This window comes from Triplophysa dalaica, chromosome 5 (assembly GCF_015846415.1).
Source record: "Triplophysa dalaica isolate WHDGS20190420 chromosome 5, ASM1584641v1, whole genome shotgun sequence".
In the NCBI taxonomy this organism is placed as follows: domain Eukaryota; kingdom Metazoa; phylum Chordata; class Actinopteri; order Cypriniformes; family Nemacheilidae; genus Triplophysa; species Triplophysa dalaica.
This window is the reverse complement of record NC_079546.1, coordinates 14,112,744-14,139,270: the sequence shown is the minus strand read 5'-3', so window position 1 is coordinate 14,139,270 and position 26,527 is coordinate 14,112,744. Positions and strand designations below refer to the sequence as shown.

At 39.7% G+C, this 26,527-nt stretch overlaps 1 protein-coding gene across 1 annotated transcript in view; it reads left to right on the top strand.

Annotated features, from left to right (window-relative positions):
• The window catches only part of trim24 (tripartite motif containing 24), a 32,381-nt gene extending 10,159 nt beyond the window's left edge, over positions 1-22,222 (top strand). Inside the window, exons 14-18 of the mRNA XM_056747952.1 lie at positions 5,981-6,204; positions 8,144-8,276; positions 8,581-8,655; positions 9,150-9,296; positions 21,764-22,222. Of these exons, the coding sequence (XP_056603930.1) occupies positions 5,981-6,204; positions 8,144-8,276; positions 8,581-8,655; positions 9,150-9,296; positions 21,764-22,114 (930 nt within the window). The 3' untranslated portion in view covers positions 22,115-22,222. The remainder of the gene's footprint in view (positions 1-5,980; positions 6,205-8,143; positions 8,277-8,580; positions 8,656-9,149; positions 9,297-21,763) is intronic.
• The last annotated feature ends 4,305 nt before the right edge of the window (positions 22,223-26,527 follow it).

The following is a 26,527-nucleotide window of genomic DNA, read 5'->3' as shown; positions in this document are numbered from 1 at the left end:
CACCCCTCACAGGCCAGGGGGTACCCCGCGACTGTGCAAGCTCCCTCCCTCTCCCTCGGGGGGCATGCTGTCGGAGATTCCTCGCTGCCGAGTGGCCTCGCGGTATGCAGTGACGAGACGAGACAACGGAGACGGGAGCCCTCGGAGCGACCGGAAAGAGAGAGGGGAGAGAGGAAAAAAAAAAATGATAGTCCGGTTCCCTGACATGCTGCCGCTCGTTCCTCAACCAGCCGGAGTACTCTTTCGCAGTGCCTTGCGGTGGCACTGGGGCTTCAGTGGACGGCTCGACCGTCCGCCCCCTGACGGCCGGCGGTGGCTTCTCCTTTATCTGGGAGTCGGGGCGGGTTCCCAGTCCCCTTTTCCTCCCCCTCGGGCGGACGGACGCAGGCTCCGGCCTCTGGCGGACGGCGGCAACTCCCACGCTCCCGCTTGGACGAAAGCCACCACACCTCGACCCAGGGGCGCGGCAGCAAAGGTCGCCGTTCCACCGAAGCTTTGACGGTGGCGGCACTGTGCACTTCCGTTTCCCCAGAGCCACCGCTTCGGGCAGGCACTGGCCACTGGACGCCCTTCGTCCGCACTGCCTCCGGCACCGCGAGGCCAGTCGGCAGCGAGGAATCTCCGACAGCATGTCTCTCCTTCCTCCCGGGTTTCGGCACCAATGTAATAATTCTCCATAAAAGGGAAGGAAGGAGTCGGGAACCGGAAGACATTTTAAACATTTAATAAAGTAATATAACAGCCGGTGGCCCCTCACGGACGACCGCCGGCGAACAAAACATAAACATAAATACAAATACAACCATAACACAAGTTCTGGCCCGGTCCTCTCTCCTCAATGGTCCGGTCGCTCATTCCTTTTAAATGCTCCCTTTCTCCTACGTGATTCGAGCCCGGTGTGCGCACAGCTGGCGCTCATTCACAATTACTCACCGGACTCGAACCTCGATCTCCCCCCGCCTACTCTACTACAATCATGTCCAGAGTTGCCCTGAAAGTTTATTTCAGGTGCATTTAACTGTTATCACTGTTTGAGAAAAACTATCATCACTGAATTACACACACTAAACTCAAGTGTCTATTGTGGAAGTGTCTTCATGAAGACCTTTCAAAATAAAACACAGGTTATCCTAAACGCTCAAATGAAAAATACTGTAGTGTTCTATACTGCCCTACAAAGGCAAAGTATAGAAACTACACAAACTCTGAAACTGAGAAAAAGCCTATGAAGTTTTCACACCAGCCAGTCATTGCAGCCAGTTACTGCAATTTTGACACTCTTGTTTCTTTGAAACGGGAGAAAATTGAACCAGGAGATGTTACGAAGCCCATTTCAAACCTTATATTAATTTTGACCAAATGTGTAGTTACTGCACTTTGCCTTTGTAGGGCAGTAAAGTATTGATATAGAAAATTGTGGTATTCTTGTTGTAAATTGATCAACTATAGTAATAGTAGTATACTTTAATTTTACTATAGTAAGGTTCAAACACACTATATTATCTAGGAATAATACTGCAGTTTACTCTAGGCCTAGTAAATTCTATAGTATAGGCTACTACAGAATTTTATGTGGATAAATATATTGCTATTGTATGGTAAAAAATGGACAACACAGAACAATTAGAAATGGGTCAACTAAAAATGATATGTCCCTTATTGATCCATTTGTATATAATTTTAATTTCCTTTGTTGTTAACCAGTCTATTTATGTGATGATCTGTGCATTTTTTTTTTTTTTAAAGATGATAACAGACGTTTTGTTCTTGTGCAACCTGTACAACTGTTTGGCCTGTGCTACATAACTTTAAACCTCTGTAGCTCCAGTGCTATGTGCAATTCAGATGGTGGTTCGAGATTCTTTGTTATGAAGATCTTGCTTTGTTTTTTGGGAAGAAGGCCCAGCCCTATTTTATTAAATTGAATAAGATCCCATTCCCTGTGATCTTATTTTTCAACCTTAAGTTTGTTATGTTGCACAATGTTGCATAAACAAGATGCTGCCGAGAATGGCAGCCGTGTTGCGAGCTCTGAGAAAAATCAGTTTATTGTATGTTTTATTTGTTTGTGAAAAGGGGGAAAAGAGCCGGCGTCCTTGTCAGACTCAGATGCCGTCCCCTCCGACATCCTCTCCCAACCATTTTACTGGCTAACGTTCAGTCACTGGACAACAAACTATGTGAACTGGGGGCGCGCATCTCATACCAATGAGAAACAAGGGACTGCTGCATTATTTGCCGCACAGAAACCTGGATGTCTGCAATGGTTCCAGACTCAGCCATTGAGCTTACGGGGTTCTCCGTGCACCGCTCGGACAGAATGAAAGAGCTCACTGGAAAAAGCAGAGGTGGGGGCTTTTGTTTCTTTATCAACAATTCGTGGTGTGATGAAAGGAACCTACAATCTATTAAATCCTTCTGCTCCCCTCATCTGGAATTTCATATGCTTCTGTGTCGACCATTCTGGCTACAGAGGGAATCCACAGCGATCATAATCACAGCTGTTTACATTCCCCCTCAAGCCAACACAGACCAGGCACTGAAGGAACTGTATGGGAATATAAGTGAGTAGGAAACCACGTATGAGCTTAATAAGTTTTATGATCGCTTCGAGGCTCACAACACCACCCAAACAGAGATTGCTCCAGTGGCTGTTGCAGAAGAGGTGAGTGCACTCTCCATTTCTGTCGCGGATGTAACCGATCCTTTCGACGGGTAAATATACGCAAGGCTGAGCGTCCCGATGGCATCCCAGGACGTGTGCTCCGAGCATGCTTATTCCAACTAACCGGGGTTGACACAGACATTTTCAACCACTCCCTTTCTCAGTCTGAGGTTCCCTCACGATTAAAAAAATCCAGCATTGTGCCCATACCAAAGAAAAATTAAATAACACAGTTGAATGACTTGAGGCCCGTTGCTCTAACACCCATCTTCAGCAAGTGTTTGGAGAAACTCATCAGAGACTACATCTGGTCTGTCCTGCCTGCCTCACTGGATCCGCTACAACTTGCATATCTCAGCAACCATTCCACAGACGATGCTATTGCCTTCACCCTCCACACTGCTCTCTCCCACCTGGAAAAGAAGAACACTTATGTGAGAATGCCGTTTATGGACTACAGCTCCGCATTTAATACCATCGTGCCTGCCACACTGTTTGCGAAGCTCCTGACTCTGGGACTAAACAGATCTCTGCGCAGCTGTATCCTGGACTTCCTGACAGGCAGAAGTCAGGTGGTCAGAATGGGCAACGAAACTTCATCCCCACTGACCCTCACCACAGGTGCTCCTCAGGCTTGCGTTGTTAGCCCACTCCTGTACTCCCTGTGTGACTGTGCAGCCAAACACAGCTCCAACAACTTGTCAAATTTCCTGACAAAACAAGGGTGATAGGCCTGATCACTGACAATGATGAGATTGCCTACAGGGAGGAGGCGAGTACCCTTACTAAATGGTGTCAGGAGAACCACCTCTCACTCAACATCGATAAGACCAAGGAGCTGGTGGACGGATTTCAGGAGACAGAGCTGAGAACACACACCCATCACCATCGACAAGACACCCGTGGAGAGGGTAAACAGCCCTAAGTTCCTCTCCGTTCACATTACTGAAGATCTCACATGGTCCGCTCACACAGAAGAAGTGCTTAAGAAAACACATCAACGCCTCTTCTTCCTGAGACGGCTAGGGATGTTTGGAATGACCCACAGCATCCTCAGAACATTCTACACCTACACTGTGGAGAGCATCCTGACCAGCTGCATCACCGCCTGGTTTGGAAACAGCACCGCTGGCAACCGCAAAGCTCTGCAAAGGATTGTGTGATCTGATCGCCACATTGTGGGAGGTGCGCTTCCCTCACTCCAGGACATCTACACCAGGCGTTGTATTAGGAAAGCCCGGAGGATCTTCAGTGACTTCAGCAACCCATCCAACAGACTGCTCTTTCTGCTACCCTCAGGAAGACGTTTCGGCAGCATCCGATCCCACACTAGCCGGGGATTTTTCCCTCAGGCTATCAGCCTAATGAAAAGTCATAAATAATGCATACTACAGGATACTCCCACTTTTCGGTATGCCACACACTGCACCTTAACTCTAACACAGTTCAAACTGGACTACATGAATACACTGCACTAATACAACAATCTATCTGCTACGGCTGGATACCATCAAATGCACATCCATGACATTAACCTATCCAGTTTTTGTACAATTTGTTTCACCTTTGCGTATTATTGTGTGTATATATGTGTACATAATGCAGAATGTGTACATATGGTATATAATGTGTACTGATAACTGTAAATATGTCTAATAGTACACTGTGTGAACTGAGTATATTTATGTGTATATTACACACTGTCATCTGTATAACCCTGTATGTAAATAGTACTGTCCATATGTAAATTGTTTCAGCACTTTCTGGAGCACGCTCTCAAGAATTTCACTCACCAAGGCACTTGTGCTGTACTGATGTAAAGATAAAAGTGATTTGATGTTGTATACCTGTAAAAAGATAAAGCTCAAAGTTCAGTGTCAAGCAAGATATTGTCTTTAACAGAATTTGCTTTTCAATGACTACAGAGAACGGCTGGAATCGGACTAAACAATTTAACTTTCCTGGCACATGATGTCACTATTCCGAGTAATAATAACCTAAGTAATAACCCGAGTAATTAATAACCTCTGCCCAAAGGAATACACCAAAGAGGGGCGTGGCCTTCCTTAGAGAAGAGAAGGAGCCGCTGGAGAAGTGTTTGGTTAACAGAGATTTTTTTTTTATTATTTTTTTAAACTTTCACTTTCACTACATAGCTACAGCTGGTAATAACAATTCCGCTACACACATTCTAAGATAACTGTCGGTAAAATAACAGCTTCCATGACTTTAACATTGGCTGTGAAAGCTGTTCTGTGTAATAGACTGATATTGTGTATGTGTGTTTGAGCATTTGCGTGCACGTGCGCGTGCGCTTAGCTCACCTGTAAAAGCACTTCTATGAAGTCTTGCTTTCAAATGTCTCCTAGTCAATCTGCTTGATTTATTATTCAACTTGGGTCCAATATAAAAAGGCAAAACTAAATCTTCTGTTATTTGTGTTAATTAATAAAACCGGTCTGATGCCATTCGGTCCGGTGTCATTTCCCTCGCCACAGAAGGAAAGAAATTTGTGATCTCTAACAAAGATTAACGTTTGTAAATGCACTAGCAGACCTCCTTTAAACTTTGATCGATCCGCATGTTTTTAACTGATAAAGTGAAGTTGAGGCTATTGTTACTGTTTATTTGCTAAAAGTTAATGAATACACGTGCAGGGGCACCGACCAATCACAACAGCCTGTGAAGCGAAAGCTCGTTGCTATGGTTTGGGTGGGACATCTTCACACACTCTTAAGCGGGGAACAAATCACGACAGAAAAATATGTTAAATACAAGAAACATGAACATCCATTGTTTAACACCCGAAAAACATAATCAAAGCCTCAAAAACAGCAAAAGACTGACTCCTTTAAATTTGCATCCAACTTTGAGTGCAAGATGATGTCATTAATGTTTTTAGTTCTTTTTCCCGAAAGAGAAAGAAGCAGAAATGAAATGTCAACGTAAAGTATAGGATAGTATAGCTGTAAGTCCTACATGTGAAATGCTGAGAATATTCAGACTTTTCTTCAAGCTCAGTGTTTAGAGCATGGTACTAGCAATGCCAACCAAGTTCATGGGTTCGATCCAAGGGGATTACAAATAGTCAGAAACAAATGTATAATAGAATGCAATGTAAGTCGATCTGGTTAAAAGCATCTGCCAAATGCACAAATGTGAATGTAATAAAGCCAGATAGAAATCTTGAATTAGTTTTGAAACATAAAACAATAACAAAGTCGTACTTTAAGGAAATAATCTATACCTTCAGGTTTTGAAAAGTATTAAAGTATTAAGCATTCATGCATGTGTATGTCCATTGGTGTATTTCAGGTGAAGACGAGTGCTAAAGCCAGTCTTCCAGACAGCACGGGCGTTCAGTCCCAGACCCCACAGCAGGGTGAGCAGCAGTCAGAGATGACCCCAGAAATGGATGAAGACCCCAATGATGACTGGTGTGCTGTATGCCAGAATGGAGGGGAGCTGCTCTGCTGTGATAAATGTCCTAAAGTCTTCCATCTTAGCTGTCATATCCCTACCCTCACTGCATCACCAAGGTAAAAAATATAAATCATACTTTCAAAATTACAGATTCGAATGGACTGGGCATTAAGTCATCAACATTGATAGAAGGAAACACAACAAAGTTTAACAGATGCTTAAAATTAGATGGCTGGGTGGTTCTGGCAGCATGTTCTGTGAAGCTAATCTCAAGATTAATTCAGTTTAATTCAATTGTATTTATATAGCACTTTTCTGAGTTTTGCACTGTCACAAAGTAGCTTTACATACATTTATGTAGTTTCTGTAGTAAAGAGATATATAAAAAATGACTATGTAATACGAAGATGACACAATACATGGTATTATAATACATTATACTATCAATAGTATGTAATTTGATGAAACTTAACTGAAGTTTCATAAATTAGTTGTCGGAAATTTCTGTTCATAGTTCTAAACCTGTGTACTATTGGGGACAAAAATATTAGCCCCCATGGATAAATATGAGCAAAATATGTTGTGAAAATGAGTTTTCTACTTTTGATTTTTTTTTAACACAAAAATTTTGTGTTTTCAATGTTACATTGAAGAAAAGCAACTGGAAGTTGGTGAAAATATAACATTGTCATAAACCTTTTTTCTTTTATACATTCTGGTTTCAATTATTATATAGTTAAAACAATAAAAATCTCAATTCCAACATCAGGGCAAGATCAATAAGTTTTAATCGCCTGGAGATGATGCAAATCTGCCTGAAAAAGAATGTGTGTCTATATTGTCTTAATGCACAGTGAGGAGAATAATTTGAGTGGCCAAATACTCTTCAAGTATCACAGAATCGGTTGTATTGAAGGTCAGAAAGCATTTTAAAATAATAAAGGAAATCTGCACCTCCATCACCACAAGTTGTTTGGAACACTGTTCAAGAAATTTTTTTTTGCTCTAATTCTAAAACAAAGTCTTCATTTAGCATATTCATTTACCATACTGAAACTTCACCCAGTACTGGGTTCTTTGGCCATATGAAATAAAAAGAGTGTTTTCCCATAGTGGCCCATAGTTAAATATACCGCTGGAGGTTCTGGACATCTTGTTCAAGTACATGGCATCATGGATTATATCAAAACCAACAGATTTTTTTTTTAACTTGACTTGCTCTGCTAGTAATATTATAAGGTTGTGATTAGTTCCTCCATCAGCATATTGGTTCAAAACACACATAAAAAATGACTCGCTGAGCACAAAATCAAGGTCCTGCATTGCCAGTTCCCTGGCCTGAACGTTATAGATGATAAGTGGGATGAACTGAAGAGGGAGCACCAACATTTGGAGAAAAGTCTTAAGATCACTTGTCATGTATTCTTCAACCTCATCAGACATAAAAAGATCAGACTCTTCTATTTTTCTTGCAAATGGAGGGGGTTCTAATAATTGTGGCCGAAGTGTATTAGAAAAAAATAAAATCATAATGAAGATTCCCCCCACTTTCAATTGTTTTATTTTAACGAAACATTGGATTTTAAAAAAAACAATAATGAAAGCTCAAAAGTTGAAATTTGAAATAAAGTTGATTTATTTTCACAGCATTCCTTGCTCATATTTACAAAGGGGCTCATATTTTTTGTCTCCAACTATATATACTTTTTTCATATCAGTAGTCCTTGATATAAAAATAACTTTATAACAAATATGTTGATAAAGGGGCAAAGGTTACAGGTTACAGCTTTAATATATGAACTAATTTCTTTGTTATCAATAATCATATTCTGCTTTTAATTTTTTTTTACATTAAAATATTTCATTGTTGAATTTTTTTAATTTACTGGATTATATAAAAATAGTCATCACTTCAAGGTTTAAAAATATAAGACAACTAATAGCTGAATATAGTTGAAAAAAATCACTGTAGTGCAATAAGTTTATCCTAACCGTGATATATTTTTGTTCATACCGCCCACAATATCAGTGCTCTTGTGTTTGTTCTACCTGCAGTGGTGAATGGTTTTGCACATTCTGCCGTGACCTAAACTCGCCTGAAATGGAGTACAGCATTGCTGCCTGTGGAGACTCTGACAATGTAAAGCAGGATCCAGATTCAGAGGCATTTACACCTGTGGATAGACGAGTACGATTGCTTTACTTTTAATGTTTTGAAAAGCTTTGTTGAAGGGTAACTCCAGCGAAAAATAAAAATTATGCCATGAATTACCCTTAAATTGTTCGACAAGCCCTGGACTTCTGTTCATCTTCTGAACGCAAATTATGATCATTTTGATGAAGTTCGGGAGCTTTCTGACTCCTGCCCATAGACAGCAACGCAACTCAGCAATGGAACTGACACGACCAAGTCATGGCAGAAGTTTCATTTTTAGCGGAATTCTTGCTAAATAGTGTTGATGTTTTTTTCATACATTTCTTTGTTGATGTAGAAATGTGACCGATTGCTGCTGCGACTTTACTGCAATGAGCTCAGCATGGACTTCCAGGAACCAGTTACTCCATCAGTAAGACGATCCATCACACACAGCAGATCAATAGAATATATTGCTTCCCATTGAGAAACACAAGAAAAAGAGCTTGCAATTATATCTAAATGTTTGCGAATTAATTGCAAATTTAAAAAACCCATCATCTGAAAAGAATTCTAAAACATTAGATTATCAGCACACAGGAGAAAATCCCTAAATATGCATTACAAAATGTTTCTGTTATTTATATTTTCTTTAAACATGAACCTGTCACTTTCCACAAAAAGCTTTCTATTCTGTAAATGATATTTTATGTATTATAAGTTTGTTTGTGTTGACCAACCTTCTTAATCCAAATATAAGCTTGAAAATGTTTAAAATGTTAGTTATCAGTTTGCCATTGAAAACGTCTTTATGGGATGTTTTTCTTAAAATAACTTAACTGGCAATTGCCTTTGCTGCCAGACAGTCTAAAAATATTGGTGTTTTCTCTCTTGTGCACTTACCCTGTCTTACTCTTTAAATTGTAGTCAATGCCGGAGTACAGCGAGATCATAAAGACACCAATGGACCTGTCTGTCATCAGAAGCCAACTGGAGAAGATGCATTATAAGAGCACAGATAACTTTGTTGCAGATGTCAGGCTGATTTTTAAAAACTGTGCAACTTTCCACAAGGTATGATGACTAAACATTTAACATTTCCCTTCTGTATTACATTTATAAAACACACCTTTTAGTGGAAGGTTAAATTCCAATATGAATTATTTATATTGTTATGAATAAAGTCCTAACATTTAGTTATAAAACATCATTACATAATCTCGTAATAATATTTTGAGAAAATAGTAAAATTGATCAGAATATGGTTACAAGAATAAATGAAACCTAAAAAATACTATCACAAGAAAAGGTGTGATTTAACAACAGATTTAACCCTTTATAGGGCACACATTGAAATACTTAGACATTGAAAATGTCAAGCCTGGTGTGTTATTGGAGGTTATCACAATACTTTTGTGACTTGAAAGAAAAACAAACATTTTGATAATGAAAAGTCAATGGTCTATAAAGTTTTGGGGGGAAATGGCCATATATTTAAAATATGAGGCACATATATAAAATATAAATAAATACAGAAAACATATATAAACTTCATAGAATATTCATTTAGGCACTTTTTCCTTTTATTTAGGAACTCAAAACCACACTCAAAACCGTAACGGGGAAGTGCAGATCTACTGACATATAAATTGCAAATATGTAATAAGTGAAAAATAGCTTCAAGGATTTCCCACTTGATCACTGTATAATGGTATACAAACCTGTGGCAACATTCAATGCACTTATAAATATTGTTAACCTACTTTATAATGCATTGTAAGTAAAAGTATGGCTTACTAGACGGATCAGGCGTATGTCTAAAAAAAACACTTTGTCACTTACCTGCTCAAATATGATCATACCATTTTTCAGCGACACTGTTCACTAATTTTAAAAAATCTTATGCAAACAACATCTTTTTCAACATTTTTTTTGTGCGTTTTATTTTTTTTGCCTTTAATTTTAAAGCTCAGTTTTAAGAGAGGACAGGAAGCGAAGTGGGAGAGAGAAGGAGGTGGGTTCGGGAAAGGACCACGAGACTGGAATCGAACTCGGGTCGCCCGATGCGTAACTGCGCCACATGTCGGAGCACTGCCCTCTAGGCTATCTGCTCTTACTATCTCAACATTAAACACAACTATTCAGCCATCTAATGTGTGAGTTTCATTAACTCACCATTGTTCGTTTCAATGCTATTTGCGTATTTGTGGGAGTAGGTTGGAGCACAGATCAGATCATTGACTGGGAGGGTCCCTTGAATACAGTGCTGAGATTAAGTATTTGGCCTCTTCTGGATCTTTTTTTTTGCATATTCATTAAACTAAAATGTTTCCGATCATCTAACACATTTTAATAATAGACAAAGATAACATGAGTAAATAAAACATGCAGATTTTAAACGATGATTTCATTTATTATAAGAAAAAGCTATCCAAACCTACCTCGCCCCATGTGAAAGAGTAATTGCACCCAAACCTTATAACTAGTTGTGATATTCATGGCGGCAACAACTGCAATCAACAACCGGCAATGAGTTGTAGATAGACCATGAGGCTTTAATTCAACCACATTGAAAGGTCTTCAAATGAAATGTCATTTTTTTGTACAATGCTCTCGAAGAATGTTGGTTTATTCTTTTTAATTCAGCCACATTGAAAGGCCTTAAATCATGACCAAACTGTTTAGGGCCATGCCACAGCGTCCTAATTGAATTTATGTCCCAACTTTCAGGAGGCCACTCCAAAACCTTTTTTTTTTGCTAATCAGAGGTGGACTTGGTGCCATGTTTCAGATCATTGTCCTGCTACATAACTCAAGTGCGCTTGTGGTCAAAAACTGACAGCTGGAAATTAACCTTAGGGATTTTCTGGTAGCGCACAGTATTCATGGTTCCACAATTATGGCACGTTGTCCTGGTCCTTAAGATGCAGACCAGCCCCAGACTGTTGGGTTGATGTTCTTTTTATGAAATGCTGTTAAAAAAAATTGGCAAATCGTTGTCTACAAAATCAAAGTTACAAGAACTTAAATCCACAGGCACTAATAATTGTATTTAATACTAGTCATAAATACATAATTTCAAGGGTTTACATTTTAAATTTGCTCCATGCATTCAATCAATGATTTATTTGGTTTGATTCATTTTCAATATATAAAAAGTGTAGATACAGTTGTTGATCTTTTCAGTTATTAATGTTTGCATTCGCTCTGTGTATTGTGCAAATTGAGAAATACAGCGAGTGAGATCAGAGTGCCTGTGCTGTGTTTGGTCGCGTGTATTCCGATGAACGTCATTCATAAAAAATGGCAAAACCCAACTCTAACATGATTTAGCTTTATTTCCTTAGCTTTAAACCGAATGTGCTCAATAATATCGTTGGATTACCAGCATCTATCCCCAATAATACCAATGCAAACACAGCTGCGTTTCATCGATGTTAACCCAGGATAAATTATAAAAATTCACGTATACATATTGGTACATTCACATACATGTGGGATATGTTGTCATAAATCAAGAAATGTCTCAGCGATGTCTCACGGCTTTTCATAATGTCAGGCTTTTAAAGTTCTTTTAAATGTGGCAGCCACATCAAGTGCGCGTTCAGAGACAAGCCCCTTTTACGAATTGTATTGTTGTGAAAGCGTGGTCTGTCAAAACATATCAAAACATTAAAAATGAAACCGTTGATACAGTTTACCATATGAAAGCATGTTGTGAAATATATGCCATGGTATTAAACAGGACGTGATGAGATCTGTGGATAGCCTACCGGAACCACAGGTTTCATAAACATTGAAGAAATGTTTCTTTTTTTGTTTTATGCCTCATTGGGGCTATCATTCATTTCAGAAACTACCTTTTTACCATTAGTAATGGGCAAAACTGAAAAGTATTTAGACAGCAATCTGACAATAAGCTTTTCATTTTAAACAGTAATGTTTTGTAAACACAATTTAGATTTATGAAAACCTGCATATATTTTAAAAATAACAGTTTGCTAATAGTAAATGTAAATGTTCACAACAGAAAGACTGGATTACAAATGACAGGTACGCACAGTCTCAAAACAACAAAATCTAATTGTGAAAGATTAAGTCTATCACTTGCCTGCTCTTGTGATGATCTAATACATAAACCAATCTAAACAAAAAAAGGATATATAATATTAGTTCTGGGCACAGATTACAAATTATAATCGCATTACTTTCTGTGATTAATCGCCATAAATCACATAACTTTTGAATTCAATATTTAATTTTACGCTTAGTGTATTGTGCTCTTTTATTTTAAAAGTACTGCTATTTGAACAAAAGTACAGTAAGATTTGGTTTGCAAACAGCATTTCCTTTACATAGTAGTATTATCAATTGTAACATAAAATATATCTTGTCAACTTAAACATTAATGTAATCAAATCAAATCTAAAACCAAAGCTATCTGCTACTGAAAGGGCATTAACATTCTATCTAGTTTGATATAGAAAACAAGTAATAAGGATTATTGATTATTTTGCTTATGCATAAACTCTCTTTCAACACTCTTTCAACATAAAGTGGAAAGTGTACTGTTTTTAAAGCACCTTTTTAAACTAAATTACTGTTTGCTACTTTTTTCTTTATCTTAACAATTCATATAGGGTGAACACAATTCCTTTAATATAAGTGATTGTTTTTGGCCCGTCCTTTGTTGTATGATGAACATTATAAACAGAGATCTTTAATGCGGAAAATGAACCATTCGATCAAATGTACATTATTTAGTAAACTTATTTTCACTTAAATAAAAAAACATATAACAATTTAACCATTTAAGAAGAAACTTGATGTTTTGTTATGGCTTTTGGAGCAAGTGTGCCGCCATCTTGCAGAGCCACGGCACGTGACATCACCGGGTTGGTTTGCGACATTGCAATATTATCCGATTGCAATACCCTACATTGAGCAGTGAAGAAATACAAGTATTTCTTTACTTTTTGAATGCACACGTGTTTTAAAATGGATGGAGACGAACTAGAACGAGCTGATGAGCACATTATAAGGTGAAGAGCGGGTCGGAAACACTACCTGGTGTCAGGTGGATTGTGTGTGTCGATGCCTACAGTGTTAGAGTCTATCTGCTGTCAGGAGGCTGATTTGGACCGTACACTGCTTGGCTATTTCTGCATCACCATGATGCGTACATTTACTATATTATGATTCGAGGTGGACGTGTTGGACGTGACAATACTATCTCATAACGATGTCTGAGCGGAAACACTGGAAGGCCCTATTATCAGCAGGTAAGCAACTGTCATCGCTGGTGTTACAAGATTTTAGTTTTTTAAGATTTTCGGTTTCACTGGGTGTGAATATATTCAATATCATGAATATTCATGAGCTTCATGAGCATGCGTGGGAACCGTGTAACAAAAAATGCCAGACTTCAGTTTCTGCACGTGCAGCACATTTAATGGATTGTTTCGAGAAGTTAACTCTTTCCCCGCCATTGACGAGTTATCTCGTCATTTAAAAAAAAACATTCTCTGCCAAAGCAAGTTATTACGGCAATCGGTGTTTGAACTGTTATACAGCAGGTAGTTGTTACACACCTTTGGAAAAAGTACAGAAACTGAATCTTGAACGTATATGTTTAATCTGTTTTTAATGATTGTTCTGAGTGTAATCTGGGTCGAGTCTTTGACCAAATTTTTTGAATGATCTCAACTGTTTAATCAAATTGATGCATTTTTTAAGAAACCTACCCACATCTAAGGGGTGATAAAAAAAAGAACAAATTTAGATGGAGGAATACAGTTTTTTTGTTTGAAAGCTGAGACTCTGTTCTTTCATTTGATATATTGTTTGTCCATGAATTATTTACAGAAAATGTACCGTGAGCCATCAAAATCTAGTAAAAATGTTAAAAAAACACTGGCGCTGGCAACTCTTTTTAAAACGGCTGGCGGGGAAAGAGTTAATTAGTTTTAACTAACAAAGACAAGCATAAACACAAGTGTTAACAAAATAATTTACATTTTCTAGTTTGTAATGATTAGTCAGTGCATTTTGCTGTATAACTGAACGTTTAGGCTTTTAGTTTGTAAACTAACGTATAATATGAAAGAGAAAACATAAGATATTGGCCGTAGTTTAAGTACTTTTCTGTAACTTTCCCTTTTGCGTTTTCATTCATGGAGGCTTTATAACAGTAACGTTAATCTTTTATCCTGGATTAATTATCATCAAGATCTAACATAAATAACCGTGACGCATGTGTTGATGGCCTAAAAAACTTTTGGAAACTATTTAATTTTTCTGTGTCAGTGATCACTTCTTTCTTGACCTGTTACCACATTTGAACATTACATGGATTCTGAGATAGGCCAATGCGTTCAGAATATATGTGGCAAACACATCAATTTGTCATGTCATTTAAATGTATTGTTTTATTATTATGAATTGCATTGTTTTATTAATGTATTTAAATTAGATTATTTGTTATTATTAAATGTAGGCCTGCTTATTTTATACAGATGTGAAGTGTGAAAAGGCATGTGTTAACTTACCCTGTCCTGTTTATGAAACATTGTCTTGTTAAGATGTGTTTTGCAAGTGTTTATTGACAAATGTTAGCTAATTCATTTCACATAACAAATTTACAGTGGTGTGAAAAAGTGTATGTCCCCTTCCAGATTTCTAAGTCTTTTGCATATTTGTCACACTTCAATGTTTCAGATCATCAAACAAATTTAAATATTAGACAAATGTCACAAAAGTAAACACAACATGCAGTGTTTTTTTATTATTAAGGTAAAACTAAATCCTAAACTTCATGGACTGGTGTGAAAAAGTGTTTGCCCCCTACACCTAATAACAACTGCAATCAAACGTTTGCGATAACTTGCAATGAGTGTGTTACAGCGCTCTGGAGGAATTTTGGTCCACTTATCTTTGCAGATTTGTTGTAATTCAGCACCATTGGAGGGTTTTCGAGCATGAACCGCCCTTTTTACGCCATGCCACAGCATCTCGATAGGATTCAGGTCAGGACTTTGACTAGGCCAATCCAAAGTCTTCATTTTGTTTTTCTTTAGCCATTCAGAGGTGGACTTGCTGGTGTGTTTTTCGATCATTGTCCTGCTGCAGAACCCAAGTTTGCTTCAGCTTGAGGTCACGAACATTCTTCTTCAGGATTTTTGGGTAGACAGCTAAATTCATGGTTCAATTTATCACAGAAAGTCTTTCAGGTCCAGAAGCAGCAAGAGAGCCCCAGACCATCACACTACCACCACCATATTTTACTGTTGGTTTGATGTTCTTTTTCTGAAATGCGGTATTACTTTGACACCAGACCTGATGGGACCAACACCTTCCAAAAAGTTCAACTTTTGTATCGTCAGTCCACAGAGTATTTTCCCAAAAGTCTTGGGGATCATCAATCATCAAAACTGAGAAGAGCCCTTATGTTCTTTTGGCTCAGCAGCGATTTTCGTCTCGGAACACTGCCATACAGACCATTTTTGCCCAGTCTCTTTCTTACGGTGGAGTCATGAACACTGACCTTAACTGAGGCAAGTGAGGCCTGTAGTACTTCGGATGCTGTTGTGGGTTCTTTTGTGACCTCTTGGATGTCTTCGCTGCGCTGTTGGGGTAATTTTGGTCGGTCGGCCACTCCTGGGAAGGTTCTCCCCTTTTCCATGTTTTCACCATTTGTTGATAATGGCTCTCACTGGGGTTAGCTGGAGTCCCAAAGCTTAAGAAACGGCTTTATAACCTTCTCCAGACTGATAGATCTCAATATTGTCAAGCTTTTGATGATCTTTTGGCCTCCTTCACTTTGTCAGATAGGACCTATTTAAGGGATTTCTTGATTGCGTACAGGTGTGGCAGTAATCAGGTCTGCGGGTGGCTAGAGAAATTGAACTCGGGTGTGATAAACCACAGTTAAGTTATGTTTTAACATGGGGGGCAAACACTTTTTCACACAGGTCCATTGTAGTTTTGGATTTTGTTTTCCCTTTATAATAAACATGAAAAAAAAAAATACAAAATCAAGAAGGGGAAAACACTTTTTCACACCACTGTATATTACATCAATTCTTGCATTTTATGCTTCGATAAATATTAACGACATGCAATAAAATGTTGCCATTACAAAAACTCATAAAAGTTCATGAAAAGGACCAGATCCTACAGATCATACAATTAACCTAAAGCCAATGTATGGCAGACTCTCGTGAGCTCATCCAATCTTAATACTGCCTGGACATGATTGCCTCAATTATATTTATTAATTCCTGACCCTATCATGCATTCTGCCACTGCAGCAGCCATCATCACATATAATTACAAAGCACAACACGCTTTAAATAATCTATTGATGAAAACATTACATAATAAGGCGGATACGAACCTACTTCATGGCAGAGTCAAAATCATTGGTTGTGAGTCTATTGCACTAAGCCACATTAGCTGCTCCTAAAGCGATGTTATTTTTGTGAGGCAGGAGCCACCCATATTTTTCGTTCTTTTTCGCAGTAAATACTGCAGTAAAATATTACTTTAAATTGACCAGACATCCGCCAGCCCCTGCCATACCCAAATGACGGCCCACATACATGAACGAGCAATTTTTAAAGTCAATGTTTATTAAAACAGGGCCTTTTAGCAAACTGGTCAAATTAAATCAGACTCCATGTTTGTTACAGGTCTAGGAATTCCAGTTTAAATTTTCAATTCTGTAATCAGGAATATGTTAAAGGTTACCCGTCACACAACAGCCTCCAGTCTTTTGTCCCCCAAGTATGCTCATCTTGAAAAAAATTGTAACAAAAAAAAATCATGTAACACCGGTCAATAATATAAAATATGTTACGTAGCTATGAACTAGTAACACAATGTAATGCACATATGTATGAAAACTCTTATTGTGTGAAGCGTTTACATCACGTTTCGTCTTACGTTATGAAATCAATGTTTGTTTGGGATAATTTCGCAACCAAACCGGTGATGTCACATGCCGTGGTGCTGCAAGATGGTGGCGCCCTTGCTCCAAAAGCCATAACAAATCATCATGTTTTTTCTTAAAAGGTTACATGTTTCGCATCTGTTATGTTTTTTTATTTAAGTGAAAATAAGTTTACTAAATAATGTACCTTTGATTGAATGGTTCAACTCCACTTTAAGAGAGCTCTATACAGAATTTTGACGTATTTTTGTGTTTCTTTGTCGGTTTCAGAGGAAGAAGACATGAAAGAGAACTCTGTTTTGTAGTTCAAGCTCTGACTCTAGATAGGCACGCATGTTTAAACATGTTTTCTGCATTAGCCTCACACTGCATACAATACACGCAACAAAATTTGTTATCGTCCCTGTTTTTTGTATTCTGCAGGCTATTCACAGATAAGCACATGGCTAAAGGATGGGAGACGAAATGGAGTAGATCAACTCCACTGTTAGGAATAGATTTAAAAACAAAATGTCCATGTAAGAGTTCGGTACCTATCCATTCAGTTCTCAACTCAACTTTATATATATATATATATATATAGCGCTTTTTACAATTTTCATTGTTACAAAGCAGCTGTACATGAGACCTATTGTCATGATTCCGCTATCATGTCATGTTTATTCTTATTCTTGCAGCGGAGTCATGACTAAGTCTAGGGTTTTGTGTGAGAAGGACATGGCATGGCTTAGATATTGGCTGTCATGCTCCTTCTCGTGTCTCGTCTATGGCCCCGCCCCTCTCGTCTCCTCGTTAGCTTCCCTTGAGTGTTTCATTACCCACACCTGCCTATTGTTAAGTATCCTTTGTTCGTCTCCCTATTTAATGCCCTTGTATTCTCTGTCCTGTGCTCGTTTGTTCTTGTACATACTTGTAAACTTTGATGTCCGTTTGCCTGTCTGAACTCTGGTTCCAAGGAGTTATCCATACGCTGTGTCCCAGCGTTTATTTCCAGCGTCCTGTTCCTGTTTTGTGATCCTTGTTGATTTTGATGCAGTTGGTTTTCCCTCCGTGAGTTTTACGTTCCTGTTTGGCTGTCTTTGTTTATCCCCTGTATTTTACCCCATTGTGGGTTTTTGTTTTGTTTATTAAAATCTTTTGTTACCCCATACCGCTGCCTGCATTTGGGTTCTATCACCACACGTTTCGTGACAGAACAAACGAGCCATTACTGAACCCAGCAAGCAGCCATGAACACTGGCCGTTGTGGTGTTGCCCGTCGCCTCTGCAGCCTTCGCCAGGGGAGGGAGACGGTGCATGAGTTTGGGGAGAGGTTCCTCGACATCGCCGGGCAAGGCGTCTTCGGGGAGGAGGAGCTGGCGGTGCAGTTCAACACCGGTCTCAGAGACCCACTCTCCCGATCAGAGATGAGAGCGATGAGGCCGTTGGACTTCGAAGCCGTGTGGCTAGCCGCCGCGGCTCGTGCGGAGTCCACGAACACATCCCCATCCGACTCCTCCTGCACGGAGCTAGCCGTGCCTCCCACCGCCTCTCTTCTGTCGACCGCAGTCCCTGTGGGCCGCTCCCGGAAGAGGAAGCCCAAGAGGGGAGATCGTTTCAGTACTGCCCAGCATCCGGTGTTCCCGAGGCTGGCTTTCAAGCCGGTCCAGCAGCCGGCACCAAGTGCTGCCCAGCCACCGGAGAGCGCTGCCCAGCCGCCATTCCAGCCGGTCCCGTCCGGCACTCCCGGGCCTCTCCAGCCGGTCCCGTCCGGCACTCCCGGGCCTCTCCAGCCGGTCCCGTCCGGGCCTCTCCAGCCGGTCCCGTCCGGCACTCCCGGGCCTCTCCAGCCGGTCCCGTCCGGCACTCCCGGGCCTCTCCAGCCGGTCCCGTCCGGCACTCCCGGGCCTCTCCAGCCGGTCCCGTCCGGCACTCCCGGGCCTCTCCAGCCGGTCCCGTCCGGCACTCCCGGGCCTCTCCAGCCGGTGCCGTCCGGCACTCCCGGGCCTCTCCAGCCGGTGCCGTCCGGCACTCCCGGGCCTCTCCAGCCGGTGCCGTCCGGCACTCCCGGGCCTCTCCAGCCGGTGCCGTCCGGCACTTCCGGGCCTCTCCAGCCGGTCCCGTCCGGCACTCCCGGGCCTCTCCAGCCGGTCCCGTCCGGCACTCCCGGGCCTCTCCAGCCGGTCCCGTCCGGCACTCCCGGGCCTCTCCAGCCGGTGCCGTCCGGCACTCCCGGGCCTCTCCAGCCGGTCCCGTCCGGCACTCCCGGGCCTCTCCAGCCAGAGAGCGCTGCCCAGCCGGCAATCCAGTCAGTGTTCCTGCCGGTCTTCCAGCCGGTGTCAACCCCCGCCCAGCCAGCCTTACACCCGGAAGTCAAGCCTGCCCCTGTTCCCCACTGGACTTCCCCAGTCAATCCCCCTGGGGCTTCACGCTCCAGAGCGCCACCCCGGACCGTGACTCCCCCTAAGACTGTCCCACCCTACCCATACCCTGTTGGACTGCCCCCTGGGAACTCTTGTTTTGCCCCACCACCCCTCCCATGTCTGTTATTTTTATTATGCCATCCTAACCCTAGAGTCATATTTGCCTGTCTGCCCTTAATCATGTTTACAATGTTCTGTTGGTTTTTGTCTGTTACCCAGTCTGTCTTGTCTTGTTAGTTACCCCTTGGTGAACACCTGGAGGTGTTCATTTGAGGGGGGGCTTATGTCATGATTCCGCTATCATGTCATGTTTATTCTTATTCTTGCAGCGGAGTCATGACTAAGTCTAGGGTTTTGTGTGAGAAGGACATGGCATGGCTTAGATATTGGCTGTCATGCTCCTTCTCGTGTCTCGTCTATGGCCCCGCCCCTCTCGTCTCCTCGTTAGCTTCCCTTGAGTGTTTCATTACCCACACCTGCCTATTGTTAAGTATCCTTTGTTCGTCTCCCTATTTAATGCCCTTGTATTCTCTGTCCTGTGCTCGTTTGTTCTTGTACATACTTGTAAACTTTGATGTCCGTTTGCCTGTCTGAACTCTGGTTCCAAGGAGTTATCCATACGCTGTGTCCCAGCGTTTATTTCCAGCGTCCTGTTCCTGTTTTGTGATCCTTGTTGATTTTGTTGCAGTTGGTTTTCCCTCCGTGAGTTTTACGTTCCTGTTTGGCTGTCTTTGTTTATCCCCTGTATTTTACCCCATTGTGGGTTTTTGTTTTGTTTATTAAAATCTTTTGTTACCCCATACCGCTGCCTGCATTTGGGTTCTATCACCACACGTTTCGTGACACCTATTGACTACAAGCAAATCAGATATAAGCAATCAATGACTGGCTGAGAGTAGAGTACTGTTCTGCACTCTTTGATGCAACAAGTACATCAGTTGTTGTTGGAAGTCTTCCTGGTTCTGGTTGATCTAACTAATGCAGCCTAAACCCTGAGAGCATTTATATGATGGAAGTGTAGTGTATGCAAGATTAAAAAGATGCATCTTTAGTCTAGATTTAAACTGACAGAGTTCTGGTGTTCCTGGTTGATGTAAGCATGTCGGTTTTTAAGGATTGTTCTGAGTGTAATCTAGGCGGAATTTTTGACAAAAACGTTAATTATCTCAGATGTTTAATCAAAGTGATGCATTTTTTAAGAACCTACCAACATGTACGGAGTGATTAAAGAAGCACACATGAAGATAGAAGAATACGGTTTCTTTTGTTTAAAAGCTGAGACTCTGTTCTTTCATGTGACATATTGTTTATCCATATATGTTAAAAAAAGCTGGCGTAGGCTGGCAACTTTTAAAAAAAAGGCTGGCGGGGAGTGAGTTAATAAACCGCCATAATAATACGTTAACTTTCCCAGCCCTTATCAATATTTTTGAAAGGCAAGAACTTTTTCACATAGGGCCAAGTAGGTTTGAACAGCTTTTTTCCTTTATTACATGAGATAATCATTGTAAAATTCAGGTTATCTTGGTTTAATAGTATAATTTGTTTGGTGATCTGAATCATGTAAATGTGACAAATATGCAATAAAAGAAAAAATCTACACCTAACCTCACTTCAGATTTTCTCAACAGGCCTTCCTCTACTCAGGTGTAATCATTTTCTAAATAAAAGTAATCTACTTTCTACCAAATTAATATCTGTAGAATATGTATAATAATATGAATTATCCCAAAATAATCAATAAACAAAATATGAAATTTCAACTCAAGAAAACTTGCCAGGAAATGATAATGATGAACATAAAATTAAGGCACATATTAAACCCACATATACCAAAATGGTATATTTTTTTCTTAACATATCCTTATACTATTTGTAGAGCCTTTTTATAATGGCTTATGTTACAATGTTACAACCAAACGACCACAATCACTGCATTTACAGAGAAGCCCTATCGTGTGAAAGAAACTGTATTGGACAACTAGTTGTCTGTCATGTCATCCATCACTCCCTGTAACCTTGCTAATGAGTGCACAGAGTTGACTGTAAACTGCTTTGTAATGTTTTGCACAGGCGATCTATCAACACAATAGCTGCGAAACAGCTTTCATAGACGTTTGGCTTTTTCATAGCGCTTGGTTTCAAGTAGTCAAAATGTCATACTGATGATGTGTATTCATTTTCTTCAGGAAGATACTGAGATGGCCAGCGTGGGTACTAATCTAGAGAGTTTCTTTGAGGAACAGTTGAAACTACTCTATCCAAACCGGACGTTTCCTGGTGTGAAGGAGGAAGGTTTTGCATTGGCCGCTTCTGAAGAAACTTCAAGTCCTTCATCAAAGACTCCTCAGGACATTTCCCAAACTGAGAAGACTATGGAACCCTCCAATGAAAATCTCCCTCAGGAAGAACTGCCTACTAAAGATATTGAGGGAAAGCCAGAGAACTTGCCTGCAGACCCCAGCCATGTAAATGCCGACACAGACAGTACGGAAACTGTGTCGGTTCAAGAGGCCTCATCTGTCTCTTCCATCCTATAATAATAATTATTGTGTATTATTATTGTTTTAGGTATTTGGAAATGCACTACACTAGACCACCATGATGCAATGTGTAATATAGGCTAAAATAAACTACTATCTAAAATATATTCTTTCCATTGTAATGAACAAAACAAAAACAAAAAAAATATTGATAAGATAAATGAAAATCAAATGTAATTGCCCCAAGAAATTAAATTAAATGTATTTACTTGTATGCTATATTTTAATGAAAATAGATTTATAGTCTTTTACATTACTGTCACACGCAGTAGACCGTTAATTGTGACCATATTTGTCTGTATGACATATGAGCCTGGATTAGGTCCTAAAAAATATTACAATATTTGTCTGTATGGTGAAAACGAAACAAAATATGGGACCCTGGACCGCAGAAAGGCAGCACAAGTATACAGTATTTATAGCAATAGCCAACAATACATTGTATGGATCAAAATTATTGATTTTTCTTCAATACTAAAAAATTATTAGGATATTAAGTAAAGATCATGTTCCATGAAGATATTCTGTACATTTCCTAGCGTAAAAAAAATCCAGCAAAACCGTTAATAAAAATGGCCGGAAACATGCCAACAAACTTCACTCACTGCTGCCCGCTATTTGAAAATAACCCATTCAAGATATTTATCTATAGTATCTATGTAAAGCTTAGAATTTTAGCTTTTGGGTTCATCTACTCACCACACGTTCATTACAGCTGTAAGCCAACAGATAGTTTAAAACAAACCTAGTTCTTCTTAGTAACAAAACTGCTACAGTGCCTGTGATGGACAACTTTGATGCAGTTTTCTCGATATTAAACATTTTTTGCAACCTCAGATTCCAGATTTTCATAGTTGTATCTCAGCCAAATATTGTGTCTTAGTTACATGTACATTTGAACATCACACACCTTTCGCCTAATTCACAACACGCGTGCGTAAACACGTGAATTTGTTCTTAACCTCGTCCTAATGTTAGTGAGTTTGGAGTATTCTAAATGAGCAGCCGAATGCACGAGTTTAGTCATTTGAATAAAATGCCCCCAGACCATCTCCATATTACGACTTACTGCCTTACTTTTCCTTTACCACCTGTCCTCACTTAAGATACTCCAGGCAACCCCATGTGACGCAGTCTACAGACGCACTCTCGCAAGTAATTCCAAGTGCTCAGTCCTCAAAGTCAGTTCATACACATTAAAACACTTTTTATATAGACACGCAGTTTAAAGAGTTCTCGTTAGCCGGCTGTAAAAGCACTGTTACTCAGAAACATTGCAGCTCGAGCTTTAGTCTAACGCAGCTTTTCTTACTCTTTCACTGTATATTATAAAATAATAAATAAATATATGTATACATCTAGATGTAATTAAATAAATATTTATTAAATACAAGTATTTAAAGAATATAACTATTATCCTAAGATGAAACATACATTCATACTTCGAGAGAGAGAGAGAGAGAGAGAGAGAGAAGGAAATAAAGAGATTTTTACACATTTTCTCAACTGTTCCTATCTTTTCTCATATGTTTAGAATACATTTCAGTACGTCAGTTTTTGTGAATAAAGATTTGTTCTTGAAAACGTTTGTACGAAGGTTTCACGCACAAACTTGTGCGTACTCATGCTTATTGAATTAGACCCAGTGTCCTATCCTAACAAATCATGCATAAATGGGTGATGTATAAGTCTCAGTTTCAAAAAATTGACCCACATGACTGGTTTTGTTGTCCAGGATCACATATTGGCCTGCATTTATTGAAACTTTGGTAACTATATCTTTCTGGGTTTTTTTGGACTGACCAAATTGTAACATGTGTATATGTTGCCTTGGTGATTTTAATACACTCAAAAATGTTGGGTTATTTCAACCCAGTGTTGGGTGAAAATGACAAACCCAATTTGAGGGTTACAAATGAACTTGTTTCAACCCAAAATGTTGGGTTGTTTTTTGTCCTTTTTTGACCCAATGATGGGTTAAAATAACCCAAAATTCCTTTGCATGTTCTCCACTATGGATAGACTAATGGCTGCCCCAATGTCGTCTATGGCACTTGACAGACCATGTGAAAGATGAAGCATCCACGGTGGCTCTCTACGTTAGAAGGAAGTTACCTGTGATTGCAGCATTCACGTAGGCATATTCCCACAACCAGAACGTTATTGGTGAGCCAGACATTTTAGCCAAAGTTTTTGTCAGTCTTTGTCCACGCTAGTGTTTTTAAGCATTTTTTTCATGTGCTGCCCATCCGCACTGAAAGCTCATCCATATACTGCTCACAACATTCAAACCAGTGTCATTTCTGTCAGCCATTTTTTTCTTTACATCATTATAATAAAGCATAAAGGAAAGACGCAATGAGATAAAGGACCCTATTTTAACGATCTGAAACGCAAGTGTCAAAGCGCGAAGGGCAAGTAACTTTGTGGGCGGGTCTCGGCGCTGTTGCTATTTTCCCGGCGGGATAAATGGCTCTTGCGCCCGGCGCAAATCTAAAATGGGTTGGTCTGAAGTAGCTTCATTATTCATAGATGTGGTTTGGGCGTAACGTGAAATAAACCAATCAGAGCGTCATCCAACATACCCTTTAAAAGCAGGTGCGCAAGTTCCATTATGGATTGCTATTATTATGGCGTATTTACCAGGCGCAAAAATATGAGCACGCTCAACTTAACTGGTAAGTTGAAGACTAAGGTTTTTAATGTACTTACATTATGGTAAAGGTGATTTCACAGTCTTTTTTTTCAGTCTTTCAGTTTTTTCAGTTTTTCAGTCGATTTTTTTTCCTGGTTCTTGACGGACAAACCAATTTGTCAGATGTCCTTATATACATATATGTCTTATTGCCACTATTGGGCAAACAGGTCTGATCCTTAATTACTACAATTAGCCTGAATAATTTGTAAGCTAGATTTATGCATATTTGGTCTGAAGTAGCTTCATTATTCATAGATGTGGTTTGGGCGTAACGTGAAATAAACCAATCAGAGCGTCATCCAACATCCTTCTTTTCAATTTTTACTCTTTTACTTTGTAATAATTTGTCCACAAAAAAGCATTGTAATTTAGTTTTGTATTTTATTTTTGTTGTTTTGGGAAAGGGTTTTATATCTGCCTTGCGTGATGACGTCATTTCGGGTAAACTCACGCTGCGTCCTCAGATCGCTTTGAGCATGCTGAGGAGAGGTAAGCAATTAGCGGTGCTTTCTCAGCACATGTCTGTAAAAGTTTATAAAAGTTTGATTAAGGCAACGGCATGCAGTAATATTGTATTAATGGTTTTATTACCGAGTAACAGAATGTCAACAGAATGTTGTGACTAACAGATAAAATAACTGCTCTTAATCTGTTTAGGTGAAAAGTTACAGACGTAACATCTATTCATACTGTACTCTCTTTAATCCATCCAGGTATGATTAAATCTGTTTTGTTTCTTATTACATCCATTTTGTTTCGATTGTTAAACTTTCGTGATTGATTTAAAACTAGCTGCAGGAGATTATATTGCATGTTTAGATAAGTGTTTGAAACAATTCATTGTGCGCGTTACGCGCTTTGTAATGTGTTTTTGGCATTTTGTTTTGATTTATCCTTGTGATGTGTACTGAGATCGCTTTGAGCATGCTGAGGAGAGGTGAAAAGTTACAGACGTAACATCTATTCATACTGTACTCTCTTTAATCCATCCAGGCCTCATAATAAAATCTCCATCAGCAACAGTTCCAGTTGTTTCTTTTCGTATTCTGTTACACAACGCAGAGTAGTAATAAGCAACAAGTACCAGCCGGTTACAGTGGTGCCGTGACCCGGATGAAGATCAGCTCACTTCGGATCTTCGTCCATGGATCAATGTCGTTTGGTCGCCGGTGGGCGCTGCACTTCAGTCAAGGTTTCAATGGACATTAACATAAAGTAATGTATATTCACTGAACCAGAGATTTCACTACATGATTAGTGCCACTACTTTTACTTTCCCCCCACTTGTATTCTCTAGTGTGTTTATAGTTTAGAGTTTTTTTTTGTCATTTGAGATATACGTTAACCATTGTTTGGGGAATTGTATGCTAATGAGAAGGGATGGCACATGGTTACAATATGGACAATTTTAATGCTGAAGGGAAAATGTCGGACTCAAGTTTCGGTAGAGGTAGACTTTTCAGTGACCGTACCTTTACACCAGTTACAGGGAGGGGTAATGTAGCACAAACTCCGCCTGAATTTTGTTCCACTCGTGTAACTGAACAAACACCTAGTCAATTACGATGTAATCCGATATCAGCCTGTCCAGACTTAAGTGATCCAGCTTGGGTTGATCTTATAACGCACATTGCTCAGGAAGTAGGACAGACTATAATTTCTGCTCAAAGTGGGGGAGCGCATGGGGAAAGGGAATCTAGCAATGCACAGAG